This window comes from Dendropsophus ebraccatus, chromosome 9 (assembly GCF_027789765.1).
Source record: "Dendropsophus ebraccatus isolate aDenEbr1 chromosome 9, aDenEbr1.pat, whole genome shotgun sequence".
Taxonomy (NCBI): domain Eukaryota; kingdom Metazoa; phylum Chordata; class Amphibia; order Anura; family Hylidae; genus Dendropsophus; species Dendropsophus ebraccatus.
This window is the reverse complement of record NC_091462.1, coordinates 50717985-50734289: the sequence shown is the minus strand read 5'-3', so window position 1 is coordinate 50734289 and position 16305 is coordinate 50717985. Positions and strand designations below refer to the sequence as shown.

Genomic DNA, 16305 nt, shown 5'->3' with positions numbered 1-16305 from the left:
GACACACATTACAAAATTATATAACTTTGTAATGTGTGTTAAATAAGCTAAAAAAGAAAATCGTCTGAGTTTTCCTTTAAGGCCATTTTGGGCTCTTTGCTTAAGGGGTTAAACCAAAGCAAATTTCCCTTAAGAAATCACTGATATACAGACAACTGGTTCCACGCCCCAAAAATAATGATTTATTATTCTGAATAACATGTAGAACAGATGAAACAAACAATGAGAAACAGCTGAATTTGTCATATTATGTCATATATGTCATACGTTTTTGTACAGTATAGCAAGCAGCATGTGAAGTAAAATGTATACTATGTGCATGCTGAGTGCAGGCACATTATAGCAGCAGTGTGTATAGCTGAGTGTAAGTGCAGGCACATTATAGCAGCAGTGTGTATAGCTGAGTGTAAGTGCAGGCACATTATAGCAGCAGTGTGTATAGCTGAGTGAAAGCGTCCATTTACACAGAACGATTATCTGACAGATTATCTGCCAAAGATTTGAAGCCAAAGCCAGGAACAGACTATAAACAGAGATCAGGTCATAAAGGAAAGCCTAAGATTTATCCCCTTTTAAATCCATTCCTGGCTTTGGCTTCAAAACTTTGGCAGATAATCTGTCAGATAATCTTTCTGTGTAAATAGACCCTAAGTGCAGGCACATTATAGCTGGTATGGAGAAGATTGGAAACACAAGGACTGACAGAGACTGCAAGGAGCATGTAGGAATGAGCAGGACATATATGGGTATAGTACAGCAGCACTCAGTTCGGGGAGAGAGGGGTTACAGCTATGAAGAGATTACCTCCACAGTCCTGTCCCCTGATGTAAGCCCCAGCCTGAAGTGGACCTGCTATGATTTGGAAGGTGAGGGAGAGTACATTGCTGTAGACCCCGCTATGCAGACCATGCCCCTCCCCCACTCCCCCTCCCCCCCAGTACAGGGAGCTCTTAAACCAAAGCAATGCTCTTACATCGAGTTACAATTTTGAAAAACTTTGAGCTCTTCTTGCAAAACTCTCTTAATCCAAGTTACTCTTAAACCGAGATACCACTGTATGTTTCTAATGTTCTGCCAAAAACGATGATGTTTTGAAAGGAACTTTATTAATAAAAGATGGGAAATGAATAGAGATGAGCGAACCTGGAGCATGCTCGAGTCGATCCGAACCCGAACTTTCAGCATTTCATTAGCAGTGGCTGCTGAAGTTGGATAAAGCCCTAAGGTTATGTGGAAAACATGGATATAGTCATTGGCTGTATCCATGTTTTCCAGACAACCTTAGAGCTTTATCCAAGTTCAGCATCCGCCACTAATCAAATGCCGAACGTTCGGGTTCGGATGGACTCGAACCCGAACCCGGTTCGCTCATCTCTAGAAATGAAGCATAATTGTTGTTGCTGCAGGTGATATTTACTTATTTATTCAACCTGCACCACATTTCACAGAGTGCACTAGGACTTGCAACAAGTGATTGGCTGAGCTGGCAGGTCCCAGTCTGAGTATAGTACTTGTCTCAGAAGCCAAGGGAAAATATGAGCTTTTGGGGACCAGCAGGTGACTGTTATTTAAAAAAAATGTTGGAATATCCCTTTAAGGACTGTTTGTCTGCTTCTCTTTTTGTATCCACTATGCTATGCAAATGCAAAGAATAGTGGATACACAATGCTCCTAAAGCCAGATGTGGATTCAGGAGGAATAAGAAATATAAGTATTCTTGTATTTATCAGCTGCTGTATGTCCTGCAGGAAGTGGTGTATTTTTTCCAGTCTTGAGAGCAGAACAGGTTTTCTATGGGGATTTCCTACTGCTCTCAGCATTTCGTTTCTGAGACGGAGGTGGCAGCAGAGACCATTGTGTCAGACAACACTTTGTGTAGAAGTAAATTACAAATCTTTGGCATTGTTGATTTGAAATACATTTTCGCTGGAGTACCCCTTAATGCTGGACCTGGCTTTGGCCCAAAAGAGAATGCACAAGTTCTGCAGTATATAGCAGCCTGCTTGCAGAAAATGGTAAAACATAAGGAGGCATGACTGTTAATGATTGTGAGCTAAAAGTGTATTTTTACACTGAAATTGCTTTGAAATGTCAAGAAGAAATACAAGTTTATTTTTTCTAATACATTATCTTTATTAAAGCAAAATAAATAGATTCTTCCAGTTGCTCAGTTATACCTCTTCCCAGAAAATGCTCCATGCGTTGCACAGCATGCACCTTTAAACTTGATCCCTTTTATTTTGTGTGTGTTTCCCTGCCAGAGGGTCCAGACTCACAGCAAATTGATGTGCTTTATTTTTAAGTCCCCTCTAGCAATGAAAGGGTTAAATAAATCTCTCTGCTTTGGATTGACAAAGAAAAAACAAACGAAAAAAAACAAAACAACAAAAAAAAAGTTTAGTATAAACCTTCAAGTAGCAAATATAGAAAAATAAGGTCCTTTTTTTTACTCAAAAAAGAAAAAGCAAAAGAAATGAAAACCATCCAGAAATGTTCCCTTTTAAAATATTTGGCTCAAATTTGTGTTAATATTAACAATGTTAAGATCATGCTATAAGAAACTCTTCTTTTTTTGTTATTTTTAAGTTCCATGCGCATAGATTCCTTTGTTCCCCTTAACCATTTGTGTACTGGGTCTAGCCCCGTCCATAAGATTGTTAGTGCTCAGGTAGCAATTATCTACAGACGCTACTTGTAAGTAACTTGTAAGATTTGTTAAACAGTAAGTCCATGCGCACAGAGTGCTAAAATGAGTCACTCGGCCTAAAGAACCAACCAAAGTGTTGATTTTGTTTCAGTATAAATTGCAATTTTTTTTGTAAAAAATAAAAGAAAAGTCGGATGTTGTTTCTCTCATTGCTTAAGGAACAGTGTTGTGGCAATGAGAATGAAATCTGGCAGTAGTTAGACATTCTCTTGTCAACAGGATAATATTATCCTACAGTAGCTTGGTCCAGTCTTGGAGAGCTTCACTTTGGTAAACATCCCCATGGTCAGTGCTTTGGCTTCACAATCGTTCTACTATTACACATTAGTGCCCTCATCATCTATAAACCTGATGATGTCCCCTTGTGAGTCTCCCGAAGAAGTACGGACCAGTTCTAGGGCTGCTGGAGACGTCTCTCTATAGTCTTGTGTCATCAATCCCAAGAGGTCGGCGTCTTGAGGGCTACAGAAGGATCTGCTGGATGTAAAACTAGGGCTTGACTTCCTCACTTCGTTTTGCTTGTTGGATGATTGATGAGAAGACATGACTGGGGATGAATTACTATGCATTACCTGGCTTACATGGTTCATTTGTGTTTGGGGGAAATGGCTATGACAAGGGGAGAGTGTTTGGTTTACAGTCATTGGGCCACAACTCTTGTGCTGTCTGTGGTGAGTACATGAATGTCTGAGGATCGAATCCAGAGAAAGGGCAGGATGGACATTTTTCCTGCACAAATTCTCTGGCTGGGCAGCCTGTGTAGGCTGATTTAAGGCCTCCATCCAAGCTGTGTTAGGCTGTGCTACATCTGCCCTTGTCTGACCTGGACAGGATGTTCCAACAAGGTTAGGAATGGTAATTTGGGACTGTTGTCCACTGCAAAACCCACTACTGTTGCTGTAGGTGTTATTCAGGGTAGGCGTAAGGAGGCCTGCAGAGGGAGACTGCATGTAGCTCTGGTTTAGAAGAACGGGCCTCATAAGCTGAAGCATCTCATTCAGGTCCTTACTTAGCTGTGTAACTTGTTGAGACAGGATGGTCATCTATAAAATGACATACAAAACAATGTTAAAAATAAATATGGATATATTGTATTAATCAAATACAGCTACATGGTCATATGTAGACATTTCTGTAGTCTCTGCCTTGTTCCTTAAGCACTTGGCCAAAGCCAGAGATGGATTCAAGATGAATGGTAAATATAAAGGAAGGACTTCTACCTTTGCTTCCTGTTGGATCCACTTCTGGCTTTGGCTCAAAAACACTAAGGGAGTATTTAAGCTATTAAAGAATACAGAGTACGTAATGTCATACCACCCATGATAGATTGGAAGTTGTGTAGCTCCTGACGTTAGCCTCTTAAACTTACTGCATTGTGAGAAAAGTTGACATGGTAAATGTGGCTTGGCTTACATCTCGCTTACAGGAGGGGCCAAACGGGATACCACTTAGGTATACCACAAGGATGTATCGTCACAGGAGAGATGGGAGGGGGGCACCTCTCAGAGCACAAGCTAGGAACTAAATAACTTCTGGCACATCCTGAGTGACCCAGGATATCAGACAAGCAGACAAGTAGATTTATGTCCATAAGGACACTATTACACAAAGTGGTTATTGGCCAGAGCCCACATGCAGGGGCTCAGCGCCTCAATCTCTTCGGCTCCTCCGGGACCCTGACCTATCCCCACTCCTTTCTACTGCTCCTCTGCCCGCCTCCTAAAGTGTGCGTGTTCACTGGGTGCTTTACATTTAAACTGCCTATGCTCCCTTGTATGGCCTCAGGCTACAACCCCCTGCTATTTAATCCTGCATGCATATGGCCTCCTTGTTGGAGCCTCTGCACGGCAACCCTTAGTTAGCAGTCCCATCTTTCCTGCCCTTGGGTCCTGCCCATGACTGCTGTCTGTGACTTCTGCCCATGGTTCCAGTCGTGAACCCTGCTGTGGTCCTGTCTGCCTTCCTACCTACATGTCTCCAGCTGCACCTCGCCCGCTTCTGCTAGCAAGCCAAGTGAGTGGTAACGGCCTGGGGGTGGCCTACCGCAGCAAGTCCGACCCACCTTGCGGTGGGCTCTGGTAAAAACCAAGGTCCCCTTAGGGCCCTATTCCACAGGAACGATAATCGGCCGAATCGGCCCCATTCAGCCCGATGCGGCCGATTATCGCTTGGTGGAATAGAGAGAACGATCAGCCGATGATCGCGTCATCGGCTGATCGTTCATTTAGGGCCAGACCTAAAATCATTGTTCCCCAAACACGCATCACTACGGTGGAATAGCGGTGCATGGCGGGCGACCGACGATTTGCGCGTTCTAGCTTCAGAATGGCCTGTCAGCTGACGGAGCACTGAGCCAATCACAGGCCGGGACCGTCGCGGCCTGTGATTGCCTGAGTGTGGCCTGTCAGCTGACAGGCCATTCTGAAGCTAGAGCGCACGGGACCCGGGGAGGAAGACAGAGCGGAGAAGAAGCCTTGCAGGTAATGTATGCTGCAAGGGCTGCAAGGACATCGGTAATGATGTCCCTGCAGCCCTCGCTCAACGATCATCAGGCCGTGGAATAGGCCCAGTAAACGAGCGGCGATCTAGCAGATTGGCGCTCGTTTACATCGTTGATCGGGCCCTCCTCGGCCTGTGGAATAGGACCCTTAGACTACACTCCCTTGTGCGACTTGTGCGATTAGAAAAATATGGTTACTTTCTTTCAGAAACAGCAGCACTCTTTCTTATGAGCTGTGTCTGGTTTTGCAGCTAAAGGTCCCCCATACACCTTCAGTAAAAGGTGTATGAAGTTCTCCTGTACATCCCCCGACAGAAGATATCGGTGGAGAAAGGGGTCAGGCGTGATGGAAATACACTGGCCGACCCAGTGGCATAGCTACCATGAAGGCAGACCACGTAACTGCTATTGGGCCTATGGGGCAGGGGGGCCCGGGCCCTCCTTAGTAAGGCACGTGGCCTGCCTCCATCGTATTAGCCACAGGCGCTGACCGTCCCTTCCATCCCCATTGACAGCTCGTCAGCCGCTGTTTAGATCCGTCTCGGCATGTGCGGCACCCACTGGCACAATTCCCACTAGCTGCATCCTCCATCTATGACCTGCTGCCTGCTGGGAAGACCCTGCAATATCCAGGGACTGCAGGTATGGGCAGAAATGTGGAGTGTGCAGATTTGAGGAGTACCTTATTGTGCACTAATTGCAGGCATGCACTGGATTGTCACCAGTAATAAGTGCTTACTCTGAGACAGAGACAGCTCGCAAAAAAAACAACACCCCCTCCCCATCCCCCCATAACCAACGCCCCCACCCGACTCCTCCGTGTGCACAGGCATTATACCCATGAGGTAGGGAGTGCCTTATACATCTTTTTGCTAAGGGACCCCATGACTCCTAGCTACGCCCCTGACCTGACCCCTTTGTTCTGGAAGAGATAAGCCATAGCCAGACCTTCCCCATAGAAAACATAGGAATGTTTGGCCGCTCCGAATGTTCCTGTGTATGGGGAGGATGAGTCGGAAAGGAGAGATAACTGATGGCCGTTAGTAATTGAAAGTGTATGCCCACCTTTAGTCTCATCCAACTCTCATAAATATGATGTCCTTTTTATCCCTAACTGAGCTGTAAGACCACATACAGACTATAGACAATAGAGTGATGCTGTTTATAGAATAAAAAAAGTATTCCATCCCCATGTTCATTGCACCTAGTACAAACAATGGCTGAAAAATTCTTAGCCTCAAATTGTTGCATTTACTTCTTTACTTTTAGCAAGGACATCTAAGAAAATAAATGATTATCAAATGTGTTGTATGCCATGAATGGAGACATTGTTAAAAGATCTTTTCATTTTAAACAAAGCTGAGCAGCATGCTAGAACATGGGCAGAACTAAACTAGTACAAGAGGAATAAGGAATAATTGCACTGAATATTATAACTCACCTCCTGATTCAGCTTCACAATGCTTTTCCTGGTCTCTGCATTTTCTGCATAAAAAAATGAAGAAGTAAGTGTGAATGACATCATAATAGTGCAGAGCGATATTACTGGGGACTAGAAATCTGCTATACACACATCTACATGATTAGAATGATGATGAGACCACCCCTGTAAACCTACAAAGGAAAACAAAAGTCCCTTCTTATTGGTGGTGTCCATACTTCACATTAGATTAAAGGGGAAGTCTGGGCAAAATCAATTTTAAGCTATGTTATTGCCCAACAAAAGTTATGAAAATTCCTAATAGACACTTACACATACAGTGCATTTTTCCTGCACTTACTACAGTATGGCCTATTCAGGTCTCTGTAAAGTTAGTAACATCATGTCACATAAACTGCCAACGCCTGCTGCTCCAGTCTGTCCCGCCACTGCTGCAGTCCGTCTGGATCACCCCCCTTCATCCTGCCCCAGCTCCCTGCACCCTTCCCCATGTCGGTGGCCCTCGGCACCACTAGTTGGGCAGCTGCAGGCTTCACGCTACTTATGTCTTCTGTCCACATAGCGTGGATCATCCCTTCCTGCCTGCCCCAGCTCCCTGCACCCTTTCCTATGCCGGCGGCCCTTGGCACCCGCTGCTCCCTGCTGCTTCTTCCTGTGACGGACTGGAGCAGCAGGTGTCGGCAGTTGATGTGATGTCACCAACTTTACAGACACCTGAACCATGCCATGCTGTAGTAAGTGCAGGGAAAATGCACTATATGTGCGTTTCCCATAATAATTGTCTATTAGTCATTTTCATAACTTTTGGTGGGTAACAACATATCTTAAAATTGATTTTGCCTGGACTCTCCCTTTAAATATGGGGGCAGACATATCATATGTATCTTCTTTTAGGCGTAATAAAATAGGACAATAAATACTACTAACCAGAAATAAGTGTGATCCAAGAAATCCATTAGTTGTATCTTACCTGAGTTGGAACATCTTGGGGAGTTTTCCTGACTCAGTTGTTTGGTGTTGAAATCAAACGTCTGAGTTGTAGGAGAGCTGCAGTCAGTCTCAATGCCATCCACAAACCTGTAGGAAGAAGCCACTTATTATACTTTACTCTTCAGGTTTTTTTTTGGACAGGATGCTTTTTAAGTATCTGCTCAGGGTGGGGGCGAATAAAGAAATAACATTTACCTCCCTAAAAGCATCCTGGCAGCACCTATACCTGCTCACCCCCAGTGCTTCTAGAATAAGGATCAGTGTTACCATCACTGTTATTTGGGCAGTGTATGGTGATAATATTTGTAAGAAAGCAAAGCCCCCACAAGACCTTAAAGGGGTACTCCAGTATTTTTATTTTCCTTTCAAATAAACTAGTGCCAAAATGTTATATACTGTAGATTTGAAATGTACATCTATTTTAAAATCTCCAGACTTCCAGTACATAATAGCTGCTGTATGTTCTGCAGGAAGTGGTGCTTTGTTTCCAGTCTTGCATAGTGCTCTCTGCTGCCGCATTAACTTTCTAAAGCAAGAGCAAATCCCCATAGAAAACCTTTCCTGCTCTGGACAGTTCATGTCTGGGACAGAGGTGACAGCAGAGAGCACTGTGTCAGACTGGAAAGAAAACATCACTTCCTGTAGGACATACAGCAGCTAATAAGTACTGTGAGATTTGAGTGTTTTTTTTTTTTTTTTTAAAGAAGTAAATTACAAATCTTTATAACTTTTTAACACCAGTTGATGGAGTACCACTTTAAAGGGAATCTGTCAGCTACAATTCATGTTGCAAACTGCTGACACTGTCAGCAAGGGCAAGGAGACATGAGTTACCTTTCATTTATCTGTGTGTGCTTCCAGGATACAGAAAAATGCTTTTATTCTATAGTACAAAGAGTCAAGAGATTTCCTGTGCTTCTAAAGTGCACCAGGCTGTAACACCTCCCCCTCCCATACCTGAACCTGGTGGGGACTCTTTATACCAGAGAGTAAGATCATTTCTATGATGTGGAAGCACAGCCAGATATATGAAAGGCACCATGTGTCTCCTTAACCTAACAGCTATCTAACAGTGGCAGCAGTTTGGAACATGAATTACAGCTGACAGATTCACTTTAATCCAACCCTGACAGCTATACAGATCTACTCTTAAATAAGGATATACTGTACACCATATATACCTACTTTGACATACCTGATTGGAGCACTTTATAAAGTTTAAAGGGGAAAGGAGTTGTAAATGTATCCATTCCCAAGCTAAAACTGACACTTTGTATAGTGATTCACTTTTTAGGCAGCATATCAAGTTAAAAAAGTACTCTATATCTGAGAGTATTATAATCCTGTTAACTGTATAGTGTAGAAGCCTTATGGTAATTATAAAGCTAGGCACCTTATAATGGTGCGGACGCTCTTACAGGCTGAAAGTTGTCAAACCTTTATTGTTACCTACACAAATGTTAAAGTGTTTGTAAATTCTGCGTTCATCTCATTCTGCAACAAAGGGAAATGATTCTGACATTATTTGCTGATCATAAATAGTAAACTTCCAAATGGATAGAGCCCTTCATGAAAAGTAACTGGAGGTCAAGCAAGCAATTGGAGGCGCTTGTGCAGCTGCATTGCAGACTGTAACATGGGGGTAGAATATAGAGTAGCAGAGATGCATTTTATATACACCAAGCCTATATTACATAGAAGCATGTATGAGATGCTCTACAGTGCATGTGTCAAACTGCGGCCCTGCTGGACAGCTACAGCTTTGGTTGTCCAGGCATGATGAAAATTGGATTGTTTTAATACAACTACAAGTTTGACAGCCCTGCTTTCCAGCATTGTTCCCAATCCTGCGGCTGTCCATCAGTTGGAAAATGCCAGGCACTATGACAGAAACCCTGCCTACCCCATTAAAGTCAATGGGGTCCATCAGGTATCATTGGTGTCCGGCATGCAGGAAATAAGTAAGGCTTATGTAAACCTAGCCTTAAATAAATAAAAAAAAATATATATTAAAAATAGTTTACAATCTCTTATTAAGAATCTCTCTACTTAGTTCTCGGTAGTGCTTCTGTTTTATGCATATATGACACTAATTCAGGACAGCAGTAAAGGAAGCATACACAGCACGTCAATATGTATATTATTTATGTGCCAGAGATATAGCTTTGTTAATGTATTCTTAGATTGATGCCATTTTATTTTATTTTTATATGCATTGACCCATATGCACTGCCAATTATAGCAATATGAAAGGCAACCTACATAAAAGGCTAAGTGGGTCAATGAAAGGATCATTGTTATCTTACGTGTATACCACGGACTACCTTTATTTTTGTAGAGAATTATTTATACCCTAGTATATTCAATTGAGATTGGTCATTTGTAATTCGATTAATCCGTAATTTTTGAAGTTTTGGGGTCACAGGGGCCACAAGCCTAAACTTGGCCACATTATGTTAAGATCACTATGATTATTAAAATTTATTTCCATCTAATTGAAAAGCCAATATAGGGGTATTTATTATGGAACTGACCTTCATCTTAGTGCTACCCAATACATTCTCCAACACAAGTCCTCCAATGAGCAAAGTTGCTGTGGACCAAAGAGAAGATGACAATGGCCGAGCGATAGTACCAGTTGCAGTCACAAAGTGCATTGCTGTGCTGAGAGATCTGCACGTTGGGAGAAGCCACTGGGGGCTGCCTTGATAACTTAGGTTTAGCTAGAATGAAAGTGATGGCAGGTTCCCTATGAAGAGGGTTTCTCTATCCTATTATGTGATGGCAAATTGCTTAGGTATGCTAAGACTGGGTCTGATCTCTTCATTCTCCTGATCAGTGGGTGTTACAGAGGATGGCAGAAGACCAAGGAATTGACAAGACAGTCGGGAATTCCTTTAACACTACACCCTGAGCATTATGTCATCACACACCATAAATAAGGCACAACATAAAGAAATCTGGTGCACTAGCTCTTTAAATGTCCAAATATTAGATGTTTGTATGCCTAGGACAGTTAGGGCAGTAAAGAGGAACAACAGCCATAACTGCAAGTTTGACACACACACACACACATATATATATATATATATATATATATATATATATATATATATATGCCATACCAGGCAGGGGCTGAAGCACTGGAGGTAGGCCGGCCCATTCCCTCCCCTCTATGACGCGGCTCCATTGATTCTAAAGGAGAATCCAGTTATTCAGCACGGCCTGGTACAGCTGGATAGAACGGCGCCGTACACGGGAACCGGGCCGCGGTTCGAAAAACAGACCGCGGCACTGGCCTCCCCATGACGGCACCGATCTATCGGTGTGTTAAATTCAAGAGGATGTACCTGGTGGTACATCCTCTTTAAACAGACACATATCTAAGATGTCACAAGCAGACAAAATCTCCAGCAGTTCTGGATGTGTCAGCGATATAATTCCCCATCTCCAGGACCAGCGTATGGTCAATTCCAATTTTCAAGCTGTATTTCCATGCAGACCGCTCCCCCTCCCCACTGCCATTTCTTCTATATGGGAAGGCTGTTTACTTACAAAGCGATTTTCTCGCTGGTAGTTATGGTAACCATCTACAATGACTCCTGTCTGACTCTCCGCTTGAGTAATTAGAGTTTATGGTTTAGTATGGAGTAATTAGACATCCATGAAATATTGTATATTCAGGAATCAGGCTGAAAAGCTTAAGATGATTAGCACTGGGGCTCTGGCCACAGCTCCTTAAGAATATGCTCACGCATTTAGCTGTTGAAAGAAACACTTAACCCCAGGCCTCCTTTATGTAGTTTTTGTGTATGTGTGTGTGTTTGTTTGTGTGTGTGTGTGCATTTTTCCCCTTGTAAAAAGGATAGGTGGTAAGTGTATGTTCAATGAAGCTGTGACCAGAGACTCCAAGCAATAACTAGAATGTAACTCCCTGTAACTTTAATAGGAGTTGAGCAAATTGCATAGCCAAAGGGGGCAACCAAGGGGGACAGGAAGCAGAAAAGATGAAATGGGAATATTCCTTTAAGTAAGAACATATCCTAAACCATCCATCCAGTTCTATGTCCTTAAAAAAAAAAAAATTATAATAATACTTACACCCCGGTGAAATACCCATTCCTGAACATGTTTCCACCCTCTAAGATATATCTTGTAGAGGGTGTTAGAATCATAGGTTTCATGGCTTACCATAAATTAATGTAGATATAACAAGGCAAATCATGAAGTTACAGAGTCTATTAGCCGTCAATAATTGATGACTAACACATCCGGTTTCCTGGCTGTAGAGATCCCAGTGTCATTACATTGTGCAGAACACTTCAAGTGTCAAGTACTTTACTGGTAATGAAGTAGTGACACAAGATCAGAAGTGAGTCAGGTCTTCAGTCACAGCTTGTCTATAACCAGCATAGGATGTCATCTCTAGGGAGCATTCTCTGTAAATGAAATCTTTACCCTCAAGCAGTTCTGTCTGAATTATGTCCAAGGTTGGATTGTGCCTAATTTTCATACACAAATACTTTATGGCCCATTATTCTTTGACTGTCATTACAGTAATATGTGTTATGTGCCTTTTATATAGCATTTCTTCAGTTATAGTTCTATGGGATGGCTGACTAAGCCAGTATGTACAGTACAGCTACTCTTGCTATCGGAAATTGCAATCATTGTTTTTCTATTTTTCTATTGGACAGAAAAAGGAGGACTATGTTAGGGGTAGTCTTCTGCATACAAGTACATGTAAATGTAAGGTATTTCCCCTCTCCCCTCTTCTCTCTGAGTTAGTCAGTCTTGTGTGATTTACATCAGTCACACTGCTCCCACTACTACATAGATTATGTAAGTACTTCAATGAAATATACTCCCACACTAAGCGACTCTCACATGACAACTCACAAACACACAAGGAGCTAGAAACGTAAAATTTTCATTCATTCTAAGAGGCTGCAAAAAGTAGCTATAATATTCTATTAATATAGTGTTTTATTAGAGCACCTTTAGGCAAAACTCCACAATAAACTCTGCAGAAGAGCTTACAAGGTTGTTCTGTGCTGCAAAATGAAACTGCAATTCAGATCATTTAAAGTGTCACTGTCATTATAACTTTCAAAATCTGAATCAACAGTCGATGTGATATAAAGCAAGTTTGCAACTTACATTCATTATTTTATTTTTTAATTATCATGGAAAACACAACACTTCCTGTTTTCTGACTTTTTTTCCCACTCAAAACAGGAAACCCCCGTGTTTCCCAGGCCATCTGAGCGCTCACAGTGAGAAGGCAGTCATGTGATTGATGGATACATTGAGCCGTGACTCTCTGTACTGGCTGGAAATCCTGTTTTTAGTCTGTTTTTTTTGTTTTTTTTTAACCAGTACAAGTCAGAAAATCTGCCTTCTGCAGACTGGACCTGGATTTCTGGTACATTCATCTTTGTTTTACAGCATGATAACAAAAAAAAAAATAATGAATGTATATGGCAAACTTGCTTCATATCATATCTACTGTTGATTTAGATTTTGAAAGTTATAAACAACAGTGGTCACTTTATACTAAAGTATGGGGTGGGGTTATGGACAGACTCACCACAGAGCAGCTCAGCCCAGCCTGGAGGAAGGGAGTCTAATTTTAGCCCTATGAGGTACACAAGGAGCTGCTGTCAGTAAGTGCAGTGAGTACACTTACTAATACTGTACACTGCACAATTTTACTATAAAGTGGCCAACCCCTTTAACCCTTAGAGGATCGGGCCAATATCAATTTTTGAATTTTCGTTTTTTCCTCCTTGTGCTTAAAAGGCCATAGCACTTTTATTTTTTCACCTAAAAAAACCCACATGAGCCCTTATTTTTTTGCGCCACTAATTGTACTTTGCAATGACAGGCTGATTTTTTTCATAAAGGACACCGCAAAACCAGAAAACAATTCAATGTGTGGTGAAATGAAAAAAAAAACACAAAAAAACGCATTTCTTTTATTTATTTTTTTTTTTTTTTTCGTTTTTACACCGCTCGCCATGGGGTAAAACTGACTTGTTATATATGTTCGTCAAGTCGTTACAATTACAACAATACGTAACATGTATAACTTTTATTTTATCTGATGGCCTGTAAAAAATTCAAATATATGCTCCTTAACCCTTAGGCGACCCTGGACGTACCCGTACGTCCAGGGCCACCTCCATGTGTTCAGCGTTGTCCCGGAGGAGCGATCCACACATCTTACCCCGTCCGGGGTCAGCGCCGTAATGGCGCTGATCCCGGCTCGGCACTTGATTGCTTCCGGCTGCAGCTTCCAGAAGCAATCAATGTGCCTATCTCATCGATCTATGCTGCATATCTTTGCAGCATAGATCAGTATGAGAGATCAGAGTGCTTATACTAGAATTCCCCCAGGGGGGCTTCTAGTATAAGTGTAAAAGTAAAAATAAAAGTGTTGTTTTTAATAAAAAGCCCCCTCCCCTAATAAAAGTTTAAATCACCCCCCCCCTTTCCCATGTTATAAATAAAAATAAATAAATAAATAAACATGTTTGGAATAGCCGTGTGCGTAATCGCCCAAACTATTAATTAATTACATTCCTGATCTCGCACGGTAAATGGCGTAAGCGCAAAAAAATCCCAAAGTGCATTTTTGGTCGCATTAAATCCAGAAAAATTGTAATAAAAAGCGATCAAAAAGTTGCATATGTGCAATCGAGGTACCGATAGAAAGAACACATCATGTCGCAAAAAATGACACCTCAAACAGCCCCATAGACCAAAGGATAAAAGCGCTATAAGCCTGGGAATGGAGCGGTTTTAAGTAACATATATTTGTTAACAATGGTTTGAATTTTGTACAGGCCATCAGATACAATAAAAGTTATACATGTTACATATCGTTTTATTGGAACATATATAACAAGTCAGTTTTACCCCAGGGCGTAAGCGGCGTAAACACGGCAAAAAAAACTAATAAAAGAAATGTGTTTTCAATTTCACCACACTTTTTTTTCTGGTTTCGTAGTATACTTTATGAAAAAATTCAGCCTGCCATTGCAAAGTACAATTAGTGGTGCAAAAAATAAGGGCTCATGTGGGTTTCTAGGTGAAAAAATGCAACTGCTATGGCCTTTTAAGCACAAGGAGGGAAAAACGAAAACGCAAAAATGGAAATTGGCCCGGTCCTCTAAGGGCTAATATCGCTCTATTACCATGCTTATAGCGCTTTTATCCTTTGGTCTATGGGGCTGTGTGAGGTGTCATTTTTTTGCGCCATGATGGGTTCTTTCTATCAGTACCTTGATTGCGCATATGCGACTTTTTTTTTATAGTTTATTATTACAATTTGCGACCAAAAATGCGCAATTTTGCACACTGGGATTTTTTGCGCTTATGCCATTTAGCGTGCGAGATCAGGAATGTGATAAATTAATAGTTCGGGCGATTATGCACACGTCCATAACAAACATGTTTGTTTATTTATTTATTTTTATTTATAACATGGGAAAAGGGGGGTGATTCAAACTTTTATTAGGGGAGGGGGCTTTTTATTAATAACAACACTTTTTTTTTTTTTACTTTTACACTTAGGGCCCTATTCCACCGGACGATTATCGTTCAGATTATAGTTAAATCGTTCGAATCTAAACGATAATCATTCGGTTGAAATGCAGCTAACGATTAACGACCGGACGATAAATCGTTGATCGCTTTATAAGACCTGGACCTATTTTTATCGTTGCTCGTTCGCAAAACGTTCGCAAATCGTTCGCATTGAATAAGACATTTTTCGGTTGTTCACAGTAGATTCGAACGCAATAGCGAAGAAATAGCGAAGAAAAAACGATCGCAAATACTATCATAAGTAACGATTATCACTCCATGGTAATGAGTGAATGTTTTCAGGTCTTTCGCAATAGCGGTCGTTTGAGATCGTTAATCGTTAACGATTATGAGAACGATAATCGTCCGGGTGAATAGGGCCCTTATACTAGAAGCCCCCCTGGGGGACTTCTAGTATAAATACACTGATCTCTCATTGAGATCTATCCTGTATACTAATACAGCATAGATTGATGACATAGGCACTTTGATTGCTTCCGGCTGCTGCAGTCGGAAGCAATCGGGTGCCGAGCCGGGATCAGCGCCATAACGGCGCTGAGTCCGGACGGAGGAGGATGTGTGGATCCCGACGTCCCGGAGAAGCGATCCACCCCACTAGACACCAGGAATGGCTGCATTCAAGTAATCGGATGCAGCTGTCAACTTTGACACACGTAGGCGGCCCTGGATGTACCGGTACGTCCAGGGTCGCCTAAGGGTTAAAGGAGAAGTCCGGCGAAATTTTGAATTAAACTATGGTATTGCCCCCCCACAAGTTATACATTTATTACGGGAAATGCTTATGAAGTGCTTTTTTTCCCTGCACTTACTACTGCACCAAGGCTTCACTTCCTGAATAGAATGGTGATGTCACTTCCTGGATAACATGGTGATGTCACAACCAGACTCCAAGAGCTGTGCGGGCTGTGGCTGCTGGAGAGGATGATGGCAGGGGGACACAGGGCACTGGAGGGACACTGAGCTTCCCTCTGCCATCATCCTCTCCAGCAGCCACAGCCCGCACAGCACTCGGAGTTGGGTCGTGACATCACCATTTTATTCAGGAAGTGAAGCCTT

General features: G+C 42.1%; 1 protein-coding gene across 1 annotated transcript in view; it reads right to left on the bottom strand.

Annotated features, from left to right (window-relative positions):
- Nucleotides 1-2597: 2597 nt before the first annotated feature.
- The window catches only part of LOC138802096 (voltage-gated delayed rectifier potassium channel KCNH8-like), a 340813-nt gene continuing 327105 nt past the window's right edge, over nt 2598-16305 (bottom strand). Inside the window, exons 13-15 of the mRNA XM_069985236.1 lie at nt 7619-7725; nt 6649-6692; nt 2598-3750 (exon numbers count right to left, since the gene is read on the bottom strand). Of these exons, the coding sequence (XP_069841337.1) occupies nt 3025-3750; nt 6649-6692; nt 7619-7725 (877 nt within the window). The 3' untranslated portion in view covers nt 2598-3024. The remainder of the gene's footprint in view (nt 3751-6648; nt 6693-7618; nt 7726-16305) is intronic.